General features: G+C 39.5%; 1 protein-coding gene across 1 annotated transcript; it reads left to right on the forward strand.

Moving 5' to 3' along the window:
- The first annotated feature begins 9,595 nt into the window (after positions 1–9,595).
- On the forward strand, positions 9,596–19,525 carry LOC115022337 (uncharacterized). Its single transcript, XM_029453306.1, is given in 11 exon segments — positions 9,596–10,108; positions 10,718–10,796; positions 10,901–11,003; positions 11,100–11,364; positions 11,885–13,203; positions 14,476–14,797; positions 15,498–15,585; positions 15,681–15,789; positions 15,877–16,135; positions 16,946–18,196; positions 18,198–19,525. Coding segments are annotated over 11 exon segments (4,221 nt in total). The 5' UTR covers positions 9,596–9,820; the 3' UTR covers positions 18,336–19,525.
- The last annotated feature ends 3,007 nt before the right edge of the window (positions 19,526–22,532 follow it).

The raw sequence follows: 22,532 nt of genomic DNA on the forward strand, positions 1-22,532 counted from the left end.
TTTTTAAAAAACTGGCAAGTATGGAAGACTGGTTCGCCCATGACGGGTAAGATCCCCCTGCTAAACCTCGGGACAACCTAAGGCAGGCACAGCCACGAGTACTTGACCTGGTTGCCACTGAGAGCAGGTGCAGTGTGCGAGAACGCTGTGACTGTGTGTGACTGTGTGTGACTGTGTGTGACTGTGTGTGACTGTGTGACTGTGTGTGACTGTGTGTGACTGTGTGTGACTGTATGTGACTGTGTGTGACTGTTTGTGACTGGGTCAATAGGTTCCTTACAAGAAAATCTTATATCCTTACACATAAAATGCCATAAAAGTATGCATTGGCTTCTATAGATACACCGTCACTTTAAACCAGTGGTGGAAGAAGTATTTATATTCTTTACTCAAGTAAAAGTACCAATAGCACAATTTAAAAATACTCCATTACAAAGTCATGTATTTAAAGTCCTACGAAAATTATTATTATCAACTAAATTTAAGGAAGGTACATATATGTGTGTGTCATGCTAAAACATAACATTAGGTTCAGCGTCTTGCCCAGCGACACATTCATTTGTGGGCAGGGATCGAACTACCAACCCTGAACCACAGCCGCCCCTAAACACTGATAAACTGTACGTTGGAATTAAGCCTGGACTTTAAAGAGACGGGAGAATTACACTTATCAACAGTAAAGGAATACAAGGAGTTGTAGCTCTGTTGGTGAACTAGCATGTAAGTGTTATCATATGAAATATAAATATTAAATAGTACAATTTCTACTTTTACTACTTCTGCTTATTATTAATAATAATAATAATAATAATAATAATAATAATAATAATAATAATAATAATAATAATAATAATAATAATAATAATAATACTGTATTAACTCAGCTGGTCATTGTTCTGAAGTGGCTGCATGCGATTGTCTTGTGTTTAATAATCCATTGATGGAATGTAACTACCGCAACTTCATTTACTCAAATACAGTACTTACATCCAGATTTTATTTCAATCTTAATCTGAAAAGTAACTAGAGCGCAGTGTATCGGTCTGTAAAATGCAGTGTAGTAAAAATATATTGCTATGAATTGTTATGGAGTAGAAGTATTACGTACAATAAAAACGTAATGCAAACATAAAGTACAAGTACCTAACAAATCTGACTTTAGTACTGTATTTGAGTAAATGAAGTTGCGGTAGTTACATTCCATCAATGGATTATTAAACACAAGACAATCACATGCAGTCACTTCAGAACAATGACCAGCTGAGTTAGTATAGTATTATTATTATTATTATTATTATTATTATTATTATTATTATTATTATTATTATTATTATTATTATTATCAAGCAGAAGTAGAAGTAGAAATTGTACTATTTAATATTGTAAATGTCATCTGATAACGCTTACATGCAAGTTTACCAACAGAGCTGCAACTCCTTGTATTCTTTTATTGTTGATAAGTGTAATTCTGCACAGATCAGGTCAGGCAGATTCTCCTTTAAGGTCGACAGGTGTTGATAAATTAAGGTTATAAAACGCCTAAAAACAGGCAAGTATGGAAGACTGGTTCGCCCATGACGGGTAAGATCCCCCTGCTATACCTCGGGACAACCTAAGGCAGGCACAGCCACGAGTACTTGACCTGGTTGCCACTGTGAGCAGTTGCAATGTGCGAGAACGCTGTGACTGTGTTTTTGCAAAACGTGCAAGAACACAGGACATGGTTTAATGGTGGATTGAGAAATAGCTTGAGAGATGAATATAAGAAAAACATGTTTTTAAAAAACTAGCAAGTATGGAAGACTGGTTCGCCCATGACGGGTAAGATCCCCCTGCTATACCCCGGGGCAACCCAAGGCAGGCACAGCCACGAGTACTTGACCTGGTTGCCACTGAGAGATGGTGCAGTGTGCGAGAACGCTGTGACTGTGTGTGACTGTGTGTGACTGTGTGACTGTGTGTGACTGTGTGTGACAGTGTGTGACTGTGTGTGACTGTGTGTGACTGTGTGTGACTGGGTCAGTAAGTTCCTTACAAGAACATTTTATATCCTTACACATAAAATGCCATAAAAGTATGCATTGCCTTCTATAGCTACACCGTCACTTTAAACCAGTGGTGGAAGAAGTATTTATATTCTTTACTCAAGTAAAAGTACCAATAGCACAATTTTAAAATACTCCATTACAAAGTCATGTATTTAAAGTCCTACGAAAATTATTATTATCAACTAAATTTAAGGAAGGTACATATATGTGTGTGTCATGCTAAAACATAACATTAGGTTCAGCGTCTTGCCCAGCGACACATTCATTTGTGGGCAGGGATCGAACTACCAACCCTGAACCACAGCCGCCCCTAAACACTGATAAACTGTACGTTGGAATTAAGCCTGGACTTTAAAGAGACGGGAGAATTACACTTATCAACAGTAAAGGAATACAAGGAGTTGTAGCTCTGTTGGTGAACTAGTATGTAAGTGTTGTCATATGACATATAAATATTAAATAGTACAATTTATACTTTTACTTCTTCTGCTTATTAATAATAATAATAATAATAATAATAATAATAATAATAATAATAATAATAATAATAATAATAATAATAATAATAATAATAATACTATACTAACTCAGCTGGTCATTGTTCTGAAGTGACTGCATGTGATTGTCTTGTGTTTAATAATCCATTGATGGAATGTAACTACCGCAACTTCATTTACTCAAATACAGTACTAAAGTCAGATTGTTTTTTAATCTTAACTATTTTAACTGTGGTCTCCTCCTGAACCCCAAAAAAACCTCCAAGCATGTTGACACCAAAAAATACCTCTGTGCTCATTTAGCTTCTAGTCCAGCTTCTGAGCCGTGCCTACCACTTCTCAGTTATCTAACAAATTACATGATCCTGTCTTTCTAACCTGCTGATAACATAACCAAACCACTCCAAAGTTATTATCAAGTTCACAGGTGACTCCGAAGTGAAAGACATCATCATCCACAACAACCAGACGGTCTGCAGAGAGAAACAAGCTGCTGCTGACGTGTCCAGAGAAAGAACTACAACACCCAGAATACCATGAAGAATCCAGCATCCTGTGTCATGATAATGATGATGTTATGAATAAATAATAAAATGACTGTTTCATTGCACTGATTTATATTGATATGCACATTGCATTAATGTTTATCATGTAAGTTATATTTCACTTGTTTCTTCATAACTGTGTCAAACTAATTTGACAGACATAAATTAAAGAGAAAATAAATTAGCGGAGAAATTTAATGTACACATAATACGAGGGGTACTGAATAATGTGATGAGTAACTAACACCAAAGAAGAAGAATGAATCATGGAGGTCATCTTTTCAGTGGATTTGGAGAATCTATGCTAAGTACCGCTGAAGCTGTTCTGGAGGCTTGAGGTGGTCGAACACCTCACTAAAACAGTTTATGTTGCTTTCTTTTTGTGTCATCTATCTTTATTCCTCTGTTACTGTGATGTTGAGGAATATGTAAGCTCTCAGCAAACGAGAGCATGTGTAGTAAATGTATGAATTGAGAGTGTTGCACTAGTAACTCAATATAATGAACTATACTCTAGTAGTTTTATTTCTTTTTTAAATCAGGTTTACTTTTACTAAAAGTGTTTTACTTCATCACATGCATTACACAGGACATAATATCTTCGGCTCTGACGATTAGTGAGAAGAGGAGAGTAATCTGTCTCAGAATCAGAATCAGAAATCCTTTATTAGTGACACAACGGGGAAATTTATTTTGAAAAGTTTTTGTTTTTTTTGCATCGGCCCTACTCTACATACCTGGTTATATAATGCTTTAAGGTATATAGTGTATATATAAGTCTATGAGAAAAATGACCTTACTTCTCACTTGATTTATAACTTCAGTAAACATTTCATGGGCTTATGGTCTCAATTGTTAGTTTCAACACTTCTTCAATACAGCATCATATTAATTTAGTAAATTATGGTCATATTTAGAGTAAAATGACGATAAAGCAGGGTATGTTTTAGGGCGTGGTTACCTCGAGTTAGCATATAATTAGCTATCCACATTATTTTGTGTAGTAATTAGCATATCCACTGCACATGAGCTGGTCTTAGATGCCACTGTATGAAGTATCAAGAAGTCTACACTCCAGCAACCCCAGCCAAATTCATTGCCCGTTATTGAGTTACGTTTGCCAAACACATCGGTTAGTCCTCAACCTCCAAGATTTTTCTCTCGTAAGATCAGAAATGAAACATACCATTTGAAAATAGAAGCAAATACAATAAAACATAAATCTAACCACTGTCTTGTTGTCCAAGTATTAAAACCAAGCATCCACACCGGGTTATGTTAGAATAAATCACTCTCATTTATACTTGCAACACTAGGTTTCTTAATTTGCCGTCTAGCTACAGCTGATTCAATTGCCAGTGACAATTGACATTCCAGCCATTTCAATAATAAACTAAGTTGATGCAGTTTTCTTATATTGCTGCTCTCAATAATATAAAATGTGATGTGCAGTTTACAACAAAATCTCAAACCAGACACCAAATCAAATTGATTGGATTTGGTCTAGGTGACACAATTTGTGAAAACACATCTGTTCCATAAATAATATTCCTATAAGACTCTACTTTTTGAACAAACAAAGATAATTAGGGAAGTCTGAAGGAAAATAACTGTAACAACAAGTTATGTATTCATTTAATAAATCAGTATGTGGCTTCCTGCAGCAAAAATCTCTATCCTCACTTCTGTTTGTCCATCCATCCATCCCTCGTCTACCTCTTATCTGGGATCGGGTCGCGGGAGCAGCAGCTCCAGTAAGGAACCCCAATCTTCCCTTCTCCGGGCCACATCCTCCAGCTCCGACTGGGGGATCCCGAGGCGTTCCCTGGCCAGTGAGGAGATATAATCTCTCCACCGAGTCCTGGGTCTCCTCCCAGCTGGACGTGCCTGGAACACCTCCCTAGGGACGCGCGCAGGTGGCATCCTTACTAGATGCCCGAACCACCTCAACTGGCTCCTTTCAACGTAAAGGAGCAGCGGCTCTACTCCGAGTCTCTCACGGATGGCTGAGCTTCTCACCCTATCTCTTAGGGAGATGCCAGCCACTTCTGTTTGTGACAAATAAATATTGACTGCAAAAACAATCCAGCAATCAAACTTGTGGCACTAAAGTGAGATAGAAACAGCTACCGTTACGGTGCTGAAGGGATACGGTGTTAGCTGTGAATCATACATGATGTTGGGGACAGCTGGGGGACATCTGCCACTGCTTGAGGAATATTTAAAGCAATGGGAGCATAGTCATATGAGACACAAACTGTATAAAAGGTTGTTGTGCATCACTGAAAATCATTAGATTGTATCTCAAAATGACTTGTTTGGAAAAGTGAGATAAGCCATTTGACTTGGTTTTAAGTACTGATCTTTCCGAGTCACTGCACTCAGGAGAACAAAAGGTCATCTTCCTGCTCCATAAGTAGGCTAGTTATTAACTAATTAACTAACATACAGCAGGATGGCTAGGCTAGCCATCCTGCTGTATGTTAGTTTCATGCTGACCTCCCTGAATAATGACTGCTACGGTCATGAAAAAATAAAGAAATCATTGACATCTACAGTGCAGTCCAATTACTTTGAAAGTTACTTCAAACTTCAAATGACACTGACTAACTTAAGATAAGGCTGGGAACATGATATCCAGAAATATACAACACAGGTAAAGGGTTTAGTAAGTTATGAGTTAATTTAACTCACAGAGCTTATTTAAGACCCATTAAAGAAAACAAACCAGACTATATCAGAAAGTGCTGGCACGGTTGTGGACACATGTTATGGATTTGCCCTGACGTGAGGAGGTTATGGAGAGATGCAACAGATTAGTCAATGGTGTTTGTTTTTTGCTTGGTGTCTTTGTATTTCAAGGAAATCTTAATAGTTTATTATGGTATTAAACGTCTCAAATGTAATAGATTACCTGTCATCAATGTTAAGCATGTCCAGTCATACATCCTCAGAAAACAATTAGAGAATTTAAAGAAAAAGCACAACTCAACAGTGTCTGGCAGTAAAAGAGACAATCGTAATGACCTGAGAATACAGGAGAGGGATCGTTATAGACAGAATTGTGAGGGAGGTGTTGATTTGAATATAGGGGTAGGGATCTTTGGCAATGTCACTGTTCGATTCACAATTAATTGTAGATGAAAAGAGGATTTTGTGATGAAATACATATTACACTATTTCTAGCTCCTACTTAAGTGACTTGCACGCATGCAAGATAACTCCAGTGTGGGAGCGCTCTAGGTGGAGGTTTTGTCTCAGCTGTCTGCCGGATCCTGCAGGTGGAGATGGTGTTTGCAGTTTGCTGACAGAGGCTGTATATGGAGGTTTGGCTGCAGCTGTATGCCTGAATTGGCAGGTGGAGGATATGCCTGCAGGTTGCTGACAGACACTGTGGGTGGAGGTTTTGCCGCAGCTGTCTGCCAGAAACGGCAGGGGGAGGTGGTGGTTGCAGGTTGCTGACAGAGGCTGTAGGTGGAGGTTTTATCTCAGCTGTCTGCCAGAAACTGCAGGTGGAGGCGGTGAATGCAGGTTAATAACAGAGGCTGTTGAGCACATTTTAACTCTGTACTGTTGGATAGTTTAATATGTAGCACAGTATCATATTGTATAAACTGATCACATGTTTTGTTTTCAAAATCTTAATTTGTAAAGTAAGTAAAGCTATCAGATAAATGTAGTGAAGTAAAAAGTAGGAATATTTCCCTCTGAAATGTCGTGGAGTAGTATAAAATTGAAACACTCAAGTAAAGTTAAAGTACAGTACTTTAGTAAATCTAGTTACTTTCCACCACTGGATATGATTTTTCAGTACACATTCTCAATTCACAGCAATGCATAATAAAGTTCAATAACACGTAGAAACATGTACATTTACAGAAGAATAAAATTATTTCTTTTGATAGCTACAAAACCTCGTTGATAAAACAACAATACTGAAACAATCAATTAAATACTTCCAAACAGTGGCGGTTCTAGACCAATATCACTACGGGGGCCTGGCCGGGGCCAAGTGTTTTGTCAGAGGGGCACATTCAACCCAAGCTACATTCAACCCGGGACAAAAGAGACGAAGCAGTGTTCAAGCATTAAATATTTTTAGTTACAGGAAGTATAAATAATAGCGCACAACAAAAACAATACCATGATTGGTAGGTTACAGTAACAGTATTCCAGTTACAGACATTTATTTCAGTATGCTACATTTACAATTTTCTTATATTACAATACTGAAAATGAAAATAATATAAAACAATATTGTTGACTTTAGCTCAACTTTATAAATATTGTTTTATCTGCCATGATGCTGAAGACTTCATTGTTTTTCACTTCTTCTGTAATTTCAGTTCGAACCATGTGTGCCAAACAATCCAGAACTTCATTCTGAATGATTTTGCTTGTGTACTTTGCATTATGACAGGAGGTCAACCTTTCTTTAACAGCTTTGTCGTGGTCAGCAATTGTCTCTAAAATTGCCTTGAAGTTCCCTTTATTATCCGAGTCTGCAGACTCATTGTGACCTCTTTGAGCCATGTTTTGTGTGGCAGTTAGTAGCAGCACTTCCGCTATTGTTTTTATATATTCCCTATTTTCTCGAACCTGTCTGTTATGTTCCTTGTTTAGGAATTTAATTTAATTCATTTAACAGTGTTGTGTTAGTTGCTGCAGCTCTCTGATAATCCCTCCATGTAACCATTGCTTGTTTGTGCCGCTCAGACCTGGCATGTTTTGCAAACCCATCCTCTTTGTAGGTTGCCTTATTCCAGTTTTTGAATCCCAATTGTGAGTCAAATACAGTCTCTGTGCAATTAGGGGGACTAAAATGTCTTCAGGCGTAACAATATGCAGAGTCCGACAGTTTAGAATACTCAAGCCAGGGGTGAATGTTGTACCAGGCCGCCTTGAAACTCCTTCTTCTGTCCCCCATGAAGGTCCGTGGAAACAGTTTCAGATTTGGCTGCATCAGGTGGGTCTTCTTTACATTTGCTGATATCTGTGGAGAAAGACAAACCAAAATATATATCTTACATAAAAGAGGGACATGTCAGGTGTTTGTTTGTAGGCGTCTGTCCATACATACCCCCAAAATCTAGAACACTGACATCACAACTGAAATAACATTTTAGAACACATTATTTATGTGTATTATTACTCTCTGGATCTTCATCTGTCTTTCTTCCCTGCTCTGTGCCCTCACTTTGGAAACCAATCTCTTCAAAGATCAAATCCTCTGGCTCTTCTGTAGCGCTCTCAACTTCTGGACGTTTCTCCTCAGCTTTTTCAACACCTGGATCATCTGTCTCTGTTTCAATGTCTGCCTCATCGTTTTTGTTTTTCTTTTGGGGGCAGAAATAGGACATAATGTCCTTTTTTCTCTTTTATTTAGCTTATTCTTCAAGCGTGTTTACATTGTATTTGGCTAGTTTTTAGTGTGTAATCATCGCTCTTCTAGTTATGGGATTTGGACACCGACATTGTGTGGTGAAAGGATGTTCGAGCAGTGGGAAAAAGCTAAATAAATGGGCAGAATCTCATTGTGAGCTTCACAATGACAAAATATGGAACTGCAAGCCCCCGTTCTACTATTTCCATTTCCACTAGCACTAAAGAACAATGATAGAAGGCTAGCCTGGACCAAAGCTGTAAAGAGACAGCATTACAATGGGAAGTCTTGGGAGCCCAAGAAATCTTCGCGGATTTGCAGTGAGCATTTCATGCAAGGAAAACGAACACATTAATTCCCTGATCCTGAACTCGACCTGGGGTGTGTAGTCTATCTACTCGATTTATATATTGACAAATGTACTTTCATTATATTGTGTTTTATAATAATTAACAAACACAAGTTAGGTATATATTTATAATAGCTTAAAATATTCTATTTATATTTATAATAGCTATATTTGTTTCAACCAGCCAGAGTCAAACAGTCTAAATGCTTTGCCTTCTTTGTATTCGTTCAAAGTTCGTTTATGAAACTCGACATCGTTCCCTGGGTGGTCAGACATTAAAAATAATGTTATATCGCTGAGGTATATCGGCGGCCAAGAAGTCATGCTGTTGTTTTCATTGACCCAGCCATCACGCAATGTCAAGGGATCAGGCACTGAAACGCCACTCGGCATAACCAAAAGCTTAGTCTTTTCTTTTTCTGTGATTGAAATTATTTCGTCAGCTCTTGGTTGCTCCTCAATCTCTGATGCAGCAAACACCCCGGCAATAAGCTCCAGTTTTGTTCCTGAAACCTTTAAATTGCGCTTGCAGCAAAATACTTTCAAAGCTTCGACTTTCCACATCTGAACCTCATCATAAGAAAGGAGTTCAGAACTTATTGTAGAGTAGTAGGTTTGTTTACAACACGCTTGAAGAATAAGCTAAATACAATGTAAACACGTAGAGAAGAAATCCAATATGGCGGCCCTTGTGGAGTTGGTGCTCACTTTTCTAGTCTTGCCACCCCAGCATGCATTGCGATTCCACCGGAAACCCGAAACTCCGATTCCGTCTATAACATATACGGGATACGCTTGATCTCAAACCAAGCAAACCCCTCCATTAAACCCCGCCCATTCAGCCGCCAACAGCCTGCTGCTGCCGGTGAGCAGCAGAGATGACTAGCCTTTAGCTTCTGACCGTTTGGGACGTCGGGAACGAGGCCTGTCCTACAGTCCCGGTAAACATTCAACTGTCCGACCACTTGTAAAGCTGGAGGACAGAATTTAACTCCAGGATGTGCTCCGTCGTCGGATGTGACTCATGGCGTCGCAGTGCACACCGGTTCAAGTTACCGGAGGATCCGGAGAGGAGACTGGAGTGGGTTCAGTTCATTTTAGAAGCCAACGGGCAACGACTTAAAGAATCGTCCTGGACTGATATCACCATTTGTAAAGAACACTTTACTGATGACTGTTTTGTAAAACGGACTCCGGCTTCCACCGTCCAGCTGCAGTCCAACGCTGCCCCGTCAGTGTGCGTCAACACAGAGCCAGACGAACCTCTGGAGAGCCCACAATATGTGGTGAGTCTGCTTTTACAGCTTACATTTACGTCTCTACGTACACAACGGTACACAAGTTACACATTCCCATTTAACTGCAATTCAACCAAGTGCCACAGACTACCATTGACGCCATTTTTAGTTTCGGATGTGTTTGTTTTGATACACAGATCCGGCAGCGTGGACGGAGTTCATTCTCACTGTCTGTCATGCCCCCTGTTTTTATTGACAAAGGGGATTTTAAATGGCCAATTAATAATTTAAAAGTAAGCCAAGTCCAACAAATGTATTTTTTTTTTAGGTAGATAACTTAAAGGGTAAAGGTGTTAAAGGTTTAGGTGCTTATTATTTTATTGATTATAATAATGACACACTGTGTGGCAATTTAACTTAGTTTTGATGTAATTCCCCCTTCCAGTATCAAAGAGATAAATAAGAAATAAACGGGTATGTTTATACTGTAGGTATTTAAACATTTATTTATATATAAAATACATAAGGGAAGTATCGTCGCATGCTTTCAATGGACACGTCAACCAAACACAACTTTTGGTGTATTCGTTGTTTGTAACTTTTGTTACTACAGTTTATGCTACAACTACAAGCCTTTACTTTTGTTTATTTGTGTAGGACCCTGAAAAAACTGCTTCTCAATGTGATCAACTCAGACCATGTGACCGTCCATCTTCCTATTCTGAAGAATCAACTGGTGAGACATTCAACTTTATTATGTGTTAATAAAAGTAGAGTGGATATTCACTTAAATGTTCGCTTCTCATGTGAATAATAAAACACGTTAAATTCAATTTGCAGCTGCCCAAGAAAGCCCAGCGCTAAGTGTTGCTTCAGAGGCTTTCATGTCCGATTATGGTCAGATGCTACAAAACATTGTAAACATTGATATGATCAGGAAAAAGTAAGTGAATCTTTCTTAACAGTTGTACTTTGATTAAAACAGGTTAGCTTTTTAAAGCTGTATCTCACTATATGTTTTGCTCCATTCATTTTTCAGAGCGGCACTTCTGCAGATGAAAGGGAAGTACGTTGTGCATGAAAAACGTCTCCTCCAGTTGTTCAGCCACAAGTGCCCGTCATGTGGCGCTGAAGTAAAGACCGAGAAGGTCACCTATGGGGTGCTGATCATCTTGAACCAACAATGCCTTCAGTGTGACTACAGATACCAATGGAAAAGCCAAGTCAATGCCAGAGTCCCCGCAGCTGGAGATCAACAACTGACAGAAGTAGTAAACGTAGACGCAAATCCAGAGAGTCAACAGGTGGGACTTTAACTGTCAGACATACTACAACATATCCTGACACACAGCTATCTTAAGAGCTAAGTCTCCTTTTAATAGATTTGAGCATTCGAGAACATTTTTAAACTAAAATCATACACAAAATAGACTGTCCAATATTTAGTCAATTTCATGATTATATATATTGGATTTTTTTTATTAGGCCTATTGTATTATTGCAATTTTGTAGAGTTAATTTTTGTGATGGATTGTAACAAACATTTAGGGCTGAATCGATTATTCGATTGAAGTAATTGGCAACTTTTTTGATAATAAACAGTATAGTTCTGAAAGTCATTGATCAAGCAGTGAAGTGATGCTTCACATTCTGTAATGTGAGGTTTTGCTGCTTCTCTTTGTCTTATATCATTGTAAACTTACTATCTTTGAGTTTTGGACCTTCTGTCAGACAAAACAAGACATCGCCTTGGACTCAACTAATATTTTATCACCTCTTTTTACATTTTGCTCATACCCATTCTTGTCATAATTCCTTTCACAGATCGTTTTAACAGATAACTGTAGCACTGAGGAGAGTGATCCCATGGATGAAACGGAGGAATCAGGTGATGAAGGTAGCATTGATTCAGACGAGGATTGGAATCCAGTAGAGGAGCATTTTCTGACGAACGAGCTTTTTGAAGAATCTGAGGAGGAAACCGAAGACGAAGAGGAAGAAGATGGTGTCTCTCCTCCACTTGCCCTTAAACATAGTCAACTCTGCACAGAGTGTGGAACGTTTTTTAATAAACAGAAGCATCACACATGTGAGCACAAAATTAAACCCTATCCTTGCAATATTTGTGGGAAAAGATGTGTTAGTGAAGTCGCGCTAAATACTCACAGCAGAATCCACGATGAAAACTACGAACATCGATGCAAATACTGCCACGTTACATTCAAAACAAAGATGGATAAAATCACTCACCAGCAGATCCACTTCACTGAAGGGAAACCCTACAAATGTCCCGACTGTCCAGAGATATTTGCCACAAATAAGGAACGCAGAATCCACCTGGAGGATCACAGAGGCCCCCGGCAGTTAAAATGCCAAATCTGTGCGATTGACTTTACCCATATCACTTCTCTTCGGAGACACTTAGCTGTGCACACAGGAGAGAAGCCGTATAAGTGTTTAGTGTGCCAACGTGGCTTCAGCCAGGCAGGCCACCTGAAGTCCCACATGCGTCTGCACACAGGCGAACAGCCTTTCAAGTGTCGGCACTGTGACAAAAGCTTCAATCACAATGTGAGTTTGAAGAGTCACGTCCAGCGTGTCCACTCATCGAGCTCTGGACGGGAACGAAAGAAGGGTAAAAAAAGGAAAAGTGTAATCGACACTTGTGATGCTCAGGAGAATGGGAACAAGAGGGGCACAGACTCTGGGCTTGACAATGTAGAGAAAGAACATGATGAAGAAGAGGAGGTGCAGAAGGAGGAAACATATGTGCCAAAACATAAAAAGAGGAGCACAGGTAGACCCATAGGAAGGCCGAAGAGAAATGAAGCAGAGGAAATGAAAGGCCAGAGTTCAAACACTAAGACTGCCAAAGTTAAAGTGCGGAAGTTAAAGAGAACGCAATGTAATGTGACGCAAGAAAGTGAGGACGAGCCGTCAGAAAGCAACATGTCCTTTGACGCTACAGAGGAAGAGGAGAATAGAAAGAAAGTGACATCCAGCACAACCAGAGCAAGAGGAAGGGCAAAACATTCTGACGGTGACTCTGAATTTGAGCCAGAAGAAAGGAAGAAAAAGACTTGCAGCAGACAGAACAGTGGGACAAGTTCAAGGAAGCTGAGAGCAAGGCGAGGAAAGAACTGAAGTGGAGACACAGCATTGAAAAAAATGTGTTATTGAGTTGAGCTTTTATTAAGATAAATTACATTTAGAGCGTCCTAATGGACTGTTTTCAAACTTCATTAAGACATAATGTCAGTTTGATTCAAAGATACTTTTTAATCCTGTTCACTAATGTAAAACAAGATTAAACTGGGTTGATGTTAAGTGCCTGTTTTCCTTTGTGTTGTAAATGTTATAATTCCATAATACTGTTATATACAGTATATGAAGACAACACAGTGTTTTAATTGGAAAGAAAAGGTCTCCTCTGTAGGTCTCAACATTATTCTGATACAATACTTATATTAATAATGGTGGATAACTCAACCCTACCACTATTATACCACTGACATACCACTATGGTCAAGTGTGAAAATGTTTTATTTTTATGAACTGACCCTTTAATTTGTGTTACATTTTCTAAACTCAACCCCGTTATCTGATGGTGTCTATTTGTTGTGTGTTGAAGGCAGAATGAGTAGGATTTGACCTACAATTAAACACAATGTACAGACTCGTACAAGAATAATCATTTTGTCAATTAATAAATGTTTATATTGATCTAAAAAAATCTTTCATTGAACACAATATACACACATCTTATTTAATTAATCCCAAAATGATGTATCCATACAATGATTTGGCTTAAATGTCTACCCTCATTTTATAGTTTTAAAGCGACCAATTTTAAAAACTACATTAACAAAATATATAAATTGGCAATTACACATTTAAAATGTACTCCCAATTGTTTAGCTGCTAAACTTTGGCAGACTCCAAATATTTTTGTTATTTTCCAATTTGGTTATTTGTTGGAAAATATATTTAATTTGTAAACTCAGAAATACAGCTTTTATAATCAAAGCTCATTTCACCTTCTGGCGAGCACTGAAGGTGAGTTTGGAGATGAAGAGCGAAGAAGAGTTTGTTTTCTGATGGACAGGTATGTGTTTTAGTTAGTTTACTTCAATCCGGCTTTCTAATCACGATGGGCCCTGGACCTCGGCAAACTTTGTGTACAAAGAGTAATAAGCCTGAATCAACCCAAAAGACAATTTCATATTGAACCTAAATCCGGGATACGCCTTAAAACAAACCACGCGAACCCAACCATAGAACCCCGCCCATTCCGTTACCACAGCCACTAGCTAAATGTCTAGCCGTTAGCTCGTCACTGTTAGCATTGAAGGGTAGTCGACCCAGGAGGTCCACCTTCCAGTTAACTTCATTAAACTGTCCGACCACTTGTAAAGCTGGAGGACAGAACTTAACTCCAGGATGTGCTCCGTTGTCGGATGTGACTCATGGCGTCGCAGTGCACACCGGTTCAAGTTACCGGAGGATCCGGAGAGGAGACTGGAGTGGGTTCAGTTTCTCTTCGAAGTCAACGGGCAACGACTTAAAGAAACGTCCTGGACTGATATCACCATTTGTAATGAACACTTTACTGATGATTGTTTTGAAAACCTGACTCCGGCGACAGGCATGGTCTGGGTCCAGCTAAAGCCCAACGCTGCCCCATCAGTGTGTGTCAAGTCAGAGCCAGACGAACCTCTGGAGAGCCCACAGTATGTGGTGAGTCTGCTGGGACAGCTGTAACATCTGTCACTGTCCCCGTCCTGCCGTCTCAACATGTCACCTTTCATGATAGAGGTCAAATTAATCCAGCCGAATGGTTTATTCTCCTTTGACCCGAGCAGCACATTGTTTACAAAAGCTGCTTTCAGTGCCTGTAAATCTTAGTAAATATATATATATAATATATATAAAAATATCATTAAAGACAACCTCTGTCTGTCATCTGCACGAACATTGCTTTTTAAATTGATTAAGTGTTTCTCTTATAAAGGAATGCCATTCTAATAAAGCAGGGAAATTGCACAATGTCATTTCAATCATCATATACATATTTATGGTTTTGCGTGTTTTCTTTTCAGTATAGTAGCCTAGATAAACAAGTGTGTAAGGTGTTTATACTACTAGTACTTCCATACTTCTTTATCCCATATAATTACCTTCATTTCTTCAGAGTCTCATATTTGAGACACAGTAAGAGTCATAACTATAGTTAATATGCCCTTTGTGCATTCACATAAACATACTTTTTGACACAATCATCACAGTAAACAAATCAACTGTGTTTATTTAATACAGATGTGCTGTCCACTTCCTGTTGCACAACGTGTAGCCTTATTGTAGTAAATCACATCCACATTTTTTAACATTCATATATCTGTGTGATACTCAAAAGCTATCACTTTTGTCATTTGTGTAGAATCCTGTGGAAACCACAGATGCTGCTTGTCAGTGTGGTGACCTTAATGGTCCAGTTTCGTCTGAAAAGTCAAGACATACTTTAACAGGTATGACATTTTACGTACTGTATTTACATACTATATATGTATATTTACTATATAATATAAACTATATAGTATAAACGTTTTCTTTACGTTTGTAGATTCCCAAGCAAGTCCTGTGTCAAGTTCCCCTGATGCTTCGAATGCTGTCACTTCTGGGTCCACCCAGATGCAACAAATAGTCATGAGTATTGACCCGAACGAGGAAAAGTGAGTTACACTTTCAGTTTGTTTTAATTTCTCTACAGTTAACATGAGGTTGGCTTTTTTAATTTAATGATTTTAATTGATTTTCAGAGCTTCACTTCTACAGATGAAAGGAAAGCATATTGTGAATGAAAGCTGCCTCTTCCAGTTGTTCCGCCGCAAGTGCCCATCGTGTGGATGTAAACTTCAGATGGAGAAGGTCACCCATGGGGTGCTCATCATCTTGAACCAACAGTGCCTTCAGTGTGACTACAGATACCAATGGAAAAGCCAAGTCAATGCCAGAGTCTCCGCAGCTGAAGATCAACACCTGACAGAAGTAGTAGACGTAACTCCAGAGACCCAACAGGTGGGACATAACATACTTCAACATATCCACACACACTGACTGCAGTACAATGACCTCGGACCCTACTCTTTCCCATGCAGCCCCCGAAAGGACAAGGACCTTCTTTTGCGTTACGTTTTGCATTTCTTCTGATCAATAGAGAAAGGTTGAATTATGATATAGTATGATGTAATGTGTAGTAGACTGCCGCTATGCTTTGGTTGGTATGATTATGGCACATTGATTTATTATGGGTGTAACACTAACTACATGCAGGGGTTATGCTGGCAGAGCGTTATATTAAAGTTACTGCATTCTTTAACTCCTGTTTTTGTAATAACACATCTGTCACATCCCTTTGAGAAGGTTAAGATGGCCGAATGATGTTTTCTTGGCTAATGTAACAGGAGCAGTAAAGCGTCGTCACTGTACTGCTACTGTAGCCGTATCCATCGCATCATAGAGTCCACCACAAATGTGAGCAATAAGCATATCCACAGCCACAGCTTCAAACACCACAGTCACACGGAGCAGCTGTGCTCACAGTGGCTGTCTACTGTCGGAGCTCGCTCTTTTGAAAGAAGAGACGAGAAATAAATGTACAGTGTCACATCAGCTCTCCTTTTTGTAGTTTCCGCAGAGTGTTTCCCTAAACTGGCAGTGTATTACTGCCTGGACTGTTTGCACATGGGCTGATTGCTAATATAGAATTCAGTTAAATAATAAATCATAATGTTTCCTCTGCCCGCCTCCTAATTTGTCTGTGCTGCATAGACTTGGAAAACTTCAACACATGCCAGGTTTTCATTCTTGTCATTGTATTGTTCACAGGAAATGCCAACAGACGACAACCCCAGCAGCACAGTTCTCTCTGAGATTGTTACTTTGAGCGTCGAAGAAAGTGATCTGTCAGACGAAGGAGAGGAAGGCGATGAAGGTGGGGTGAGTTCAGATGGGGAATGGAATCCAACTGAGGATGTTTTGTTTGCTGAAGAGCTCACAAAGGAGTCTGAAGAGGAAACCGAAGATGAAAGCGTAGAGGAGGAAGATTTTGATTCCTCTGGTGGCCTCAAAATTAATGAGCTCTGCACAGAGTGTGGAAGTTTCTTCACCATTCTGAAGCCTCACACATGTGAGCACAAAATAAAGCCCTATTCCTGCAATATATGTGGCAAAAGATGTGTTACCGAGACATCTCTGAAAACTCACAGCAGAATCCACGATGAAACCTACGACCATCCTTGTAAATACTGCCACGTTACCTTCAAAACGAGGGTGGACAAACTTAGACACGAGCAGTCCCATCAAGATAGCAAAGATCCCTATAAATGTCCTGACTGTCCAGAGTCATTTTCCACCAATAACAAACGCAGACTCCACTTGGCAAATCACAGAACTTCAAAGGAGTACAAATGTGGAGTTTGTGGGATTGAATTTAAGGATGTACATCATCTTCGGAGACACTCTGTTGTGCACACAGGATTAAAGCCGTACAAGTGTTCAGTGTGCCAACGTGGCTTCAACCAGACGAGCCACCTGAAGTCCCACATGCGCCTGCACACAGGGGAGAGGCCTTTCAAGTGTCGGCACTGCGACAAAAGCTTCAATCACAACGTGAGCTTGAAGAGTCATTATCAGCGTTACCACTCATCGAGCTCTGGACGGGAACGAAAGAAGGGTAAGATAGATAAAAGGGTGAGCGACTCTGGCGGCGCTGAGGACGGTGGGAATAAAAAAGGCACAGACTCTGAGTTTGACAATGTGGAAGAAGAACGAGATACAAAAGAGGAGGTGCGGAAGGAGACAAAAGATGTGCGAAAAAATAGAAAGAGGAACACAGGTAGACCTAAAGGAAGGCCGAAGAGAAAAGCAGCGGGCAGCTTGGTCCTGGCTGGGGGGGGGAAAGGCAAGCGTTCAAACACTAAGACTGCAACATCTAAGGTGAAGAAAACAGGTTCCAGCGATGAGGAAAGTGAGGATGAGCAATCAGAGAGTGACTTATCCTTTGACTCAGCAGAAGAGGAAGAAGAAGAAGAAGAAGAAGAAGAAGAAGAAGAGGAGAAGGAGACAGGGAGGAAGAGCACGGGGGAGATCAAGAGGAAGACCAGAACATGACAGTGACACTGATTTTGATCCAGAAGAAGAAACAAAGAAAAAGAGGTACAGCGGTAAGAGCTCCGGGAAACATAAGGGAAGACAAAAGAAGAATCTAGCAGACTGAACGTGCTTAAAACACACAGATCTGAAGAATTCATTTGGTGTGAGCAATTGTGAAAAGAAAGAAGCCAAAGAAACCTAGATTAATATATTTTGAGTAGATATTTTAAGACAATTTGGAATATAAATACAAAACATCCACATGGACCACCGTCTTTTACTGTGCAGTAATGGAGTCAGTCAGTAAGTCACAAGAGTCCTTCAATATTGAGTAGTGGGTGCATTATAAAATAAACGCTATCAGTGCAGGCTACGGTAATTACAAATTACCTGTGGAAGATTTTGGTCACCAAAAAAGGAAAAACGGGTATCACTGTTAACTCTGTATTATATTCATGTATTGTAATAATGTAGGCTAAGTTTCCAGCTCAAATAAACATGTTTATGCTGGAGTCAGGGCACCGTGGCACCGCCAGTCTCTTATCTTTTCTCATTCAATATAAAGCTGCATAATTATGTCACTTAGGGATGTACAGTCTTTAGGGGAATCTAGAAGTATTCAGATATCATTTTATTGTTTTTAATTGTCATTGTTTTGTTTTATAAAACAACAATCCACAATTTTACCAGTTGGCTAATACATCAGACTCCATCACTGATAATGTTCAAACTTATAGACACATGTAACAGTTGAGTATTTCCACCTGATTGTAATTTCCTTTCTAAGTGTTGAAATGTTAATTACCTGCTTAAGCTTGAATGATGAGCAGTGGGGTGAAAAAAAATATGTTTAAAGGACCAGTGCCAGGGTTCTGTATTGTTTAGCCTATTAGCTACAAATGGATATTGTTTACATTGTCGCTGCCTATTTTGGGTTGATTTGCTACTTCCCGGCTGGAAATTGGTTTCAGTTTTATTAAAAACGCTGCACAAATCAGCTTGTTGAAGCTTGAAACTAATTAATAATTGCACATTTTTACAAAATGTCAAAATAAATGTGCCCAACTGCCATTTTGAGAGTCTGTCATCTCTGTGTGTTATCTTATGAAGTGTGGTTAAGAAAGATTAGGTTATTCACAGTTCTACTTAAAAACAAACTACCTTTGCCAACTCCAATGGAGCTCTATCTCGCCAAAGATACCAAACAACGATTGAAAAGTTGACTTGTTGCAGTACCTTGCAATTCTTGAATTTAAATGTATGAGTTTATGTGCTTTCAGAATTCCCAGTATGATACAAAACCCTGAATGAATCGCCCCCTGCTTACATGTTTGTCCCTCTCTGTGTGCATGCCAGTGCTTAAGCTGGCTTCAAGGCCCATCAAGTTTTTTTGAGCGTTGGTGAAACTCCTTCAGCTTTGCTCCCAGTCAGCCTGTCGCTTGGTAAACCCGAGGCTGCTGAGTGGATTAGATATGCAGACGTTTTCCCAGGCCAAATGTGGACTAATATTTTGAGAACTTGTATAAAAGGAATTTCTTTTGACTTTAACTGAGCTACTAACCTTGGTACTTTGAGGCTTTACTGATACTTTTCAAAGCGACAAATGTGTGAGGGAGATGAGTCTCTCATTAAAGCAGTTGTGTGAATCAGATACTTGATGGAGTTTATATTTTTTGTCAGATTGATCAAAATTTTGGCTCATGGGTCATTTTACATTACTGAGGTTTTAAACCTAAGCAGAGAGAACTGATAAAGCGCTAATTGGTTTAGTGTGAGTAATAGATTTATTCAGCACACAGCTTCAGTGATCTGTTCAGGTTTGATCTGTTTATTTTATTGTTAGAGTATACGGTATTCAGGAATTTATAAGAATTGGCTCGGTAATGGCACAACATTAAAAACCAGTATACTATTGAATCCAGGTGACATCCATACATTTCCTTTCCAATGCTCATTGGCAACAGCAGCATTTATCCCAAATGATGAGAGGGACAATGCAATATGAGAGTACAGTTGATCATCCATAAATCCAACAGTCAGGCCAGGCTGAAACACTGCAACCATGTTGGAAAGTGACTATCCGTCCGTCCCGGGTGATGATATTGTCCTGCTAGTTACAGGCTTACCACTAGATGTCCTCCTTGTGCCACAAATACTGCAAAATAATAGGTGAGACCACAGCCTCCAACACAATTGCTATGGTAACTGTTATTCCTTCTGCAGTCCCTGAGCCGGCCTGTTGAACGAGTCGGCTTTCTGCTTTCTCTTTCTTCTTTTCCCTTTCCTCTTCCCTGGGAGCCAGAGTATTCTCCCGGGAGAAAGCAGGTTTTTAGCGCAGTATCTCTCCGCCTCCATAGGTGACCTCCTGGTCTTGCAGATATCCCAAAGCCATCCCTCAAACAGTATGTAAGTATTAAACAAGAGCTAAGACGTCAGAGCCAGCTGCTGAGGCTGGCAAGATCGATGTACGCTGTCATTTACTAACCGCACAAGGACAGCTATTTTCTCTACTTCTTTCAATTTGTTTCTTTAATCAGGTCATGGCTGTATACATTTTATTTCCCTCCTCTATATCTTCCTCCTCTTTCTACTGGTATAACTCTCCCTCTCTGGCTCGGGTGATTTGAAGCTGGTCTTTGTAAGATGTCAGTTAGATAATCGGAAGCTGCTCGCTGTTGACAGAAGACTGGATTGATGCTTTGAGCAGATTTGAGATAAAGAGTGCATGGTCGAGAAAATAACTGTCGTGGCACCATAAATCCACTCAGTAAGATACAGTGTAGATGCCACATACTTCCACAGTGCAAGTCAAGGAGACAGGGACATCAGGAGAAAAAAGAGTGGTGAAAAACAAGCTGAGATTAGAAGTTAGGAGTATATCCACAAAGAAACTTATTTCTTGTGTTTTCTTTATTCGGAAAAAAGGGTTTGCCTCACAGGAGAACGACTGGCATCCAAATGTCATAAGCCAAACAGATAGAAATCCACTCGGGCCAAATGCCATTTTCTCCCTCACCAATTCCCAGGCAACTTTTCTTGGTTGTTTATTGAAATGCACTCGACCTTGGACTGTTCTCCTTTTCTGTATTCTGCTCTCTGTGTCATAACGTATTTGACCCTTCAAAACTGATAAAGTGAAATATTTTCTTCACTCTGTAGCAGTTGTTCCTGCTAGATTTTCTTGGTATTTTCAACTTTTAGCTTTCTTAGTTTTGCTTATTCAATCAGCCCCGGGGATAAATAAAGTATTTCTGATTCTGATTCGGAACATTAAACTGAACACAATAGGCACCAATATAATTTGTTTTAAAGGAACAAGAGTAACATTTAAAAGTGCAGTTTTCTGCTGATACTCTCTTTCAATTAATTTAAAATTGACTTCTTATTGACTTCCTTGTCAAGAGGTAGATGAGAATGTTGTCATTTGGTCTTTTCAATATGTATCTGGAGGCAGCAGCATACAGACTGGAAACAGAGGTGCCTCGTAGACACATTTGAACAGAGCTAGGCTAGCTGTTTCCCTCTGTTTCCAGTCTTTATGCTAAGCTAAGCTAACTACTCGCTGGATATAGCTTCATAGTTACCGTACAAACATAAGAGCAGTATCAATCTTCTCCTCTAACTCTCGACAAGAAAGTGAATAAGTATATTTCCAAAAATGTCAACCTGTTTTGGGAGGATTATCTACCTGAACTGTTTAAAGATCCAATGATATGAAAAAAGAAGTTCTGCTGTTTTATATTTAAACGTTTTTTGCTCTTCTCTCTTCCATCGTACACTTTACAAACTGCAGGAGTTTTCATCGTCATTCATTGACTTAAAATTGCCTTTTGCGTTGACTTTCACAGGGAAGACAGCGCTGTCATACAGTATTAATCCGTCACACAGCATTTACATTCTGTTATTTATTGTCGTCCCCCTCTCCTTCCACCCCCTATCTGTGCAGAATTACCCCCATCAACAGTGCAATCACTTGTCTCCTGCTATCCAGCCTGGTTGACTGGCAAGTGTTGGTTTGCTCTCTCTGTCACAGTACGGCATCGTCAATCCAAAACAGCAGGGACTGAGTCGTGTGTCAAGGATGTCTGAGAGTTGGGAGATGTGTAAGATCTCAGTCAGAAATGTGATGCCTTAGGGGACAAAAAATCCTTAGCCTACTGTTGTCAGTTCTGAATTTAAATCCACATGCGAAAGCAACACTCTGTCACAGCAGCTGTTATATTTATAAATGTCTAAACTATAAATGTCTATGCATGCATTCAGCCCTTCAGTAATGGCAAGACTTTCATTTCACTATTCTTTAGAACAGAGCAGGCTGACT

Source organism: Cottoperca gobio, chromosome 17 (assembly GCF_900634415.1).
Source record: "Cottoperca gobio chromosome 17, fCotGob3.1, whole genome shotgun sequence".
Classification (NCBI taxonomy): Eukaryota; Metazoa; Chordata; class Actinopteri; order Perciformes; family Bovichtidae; genus Cottoperca; species Cottoperca gobio.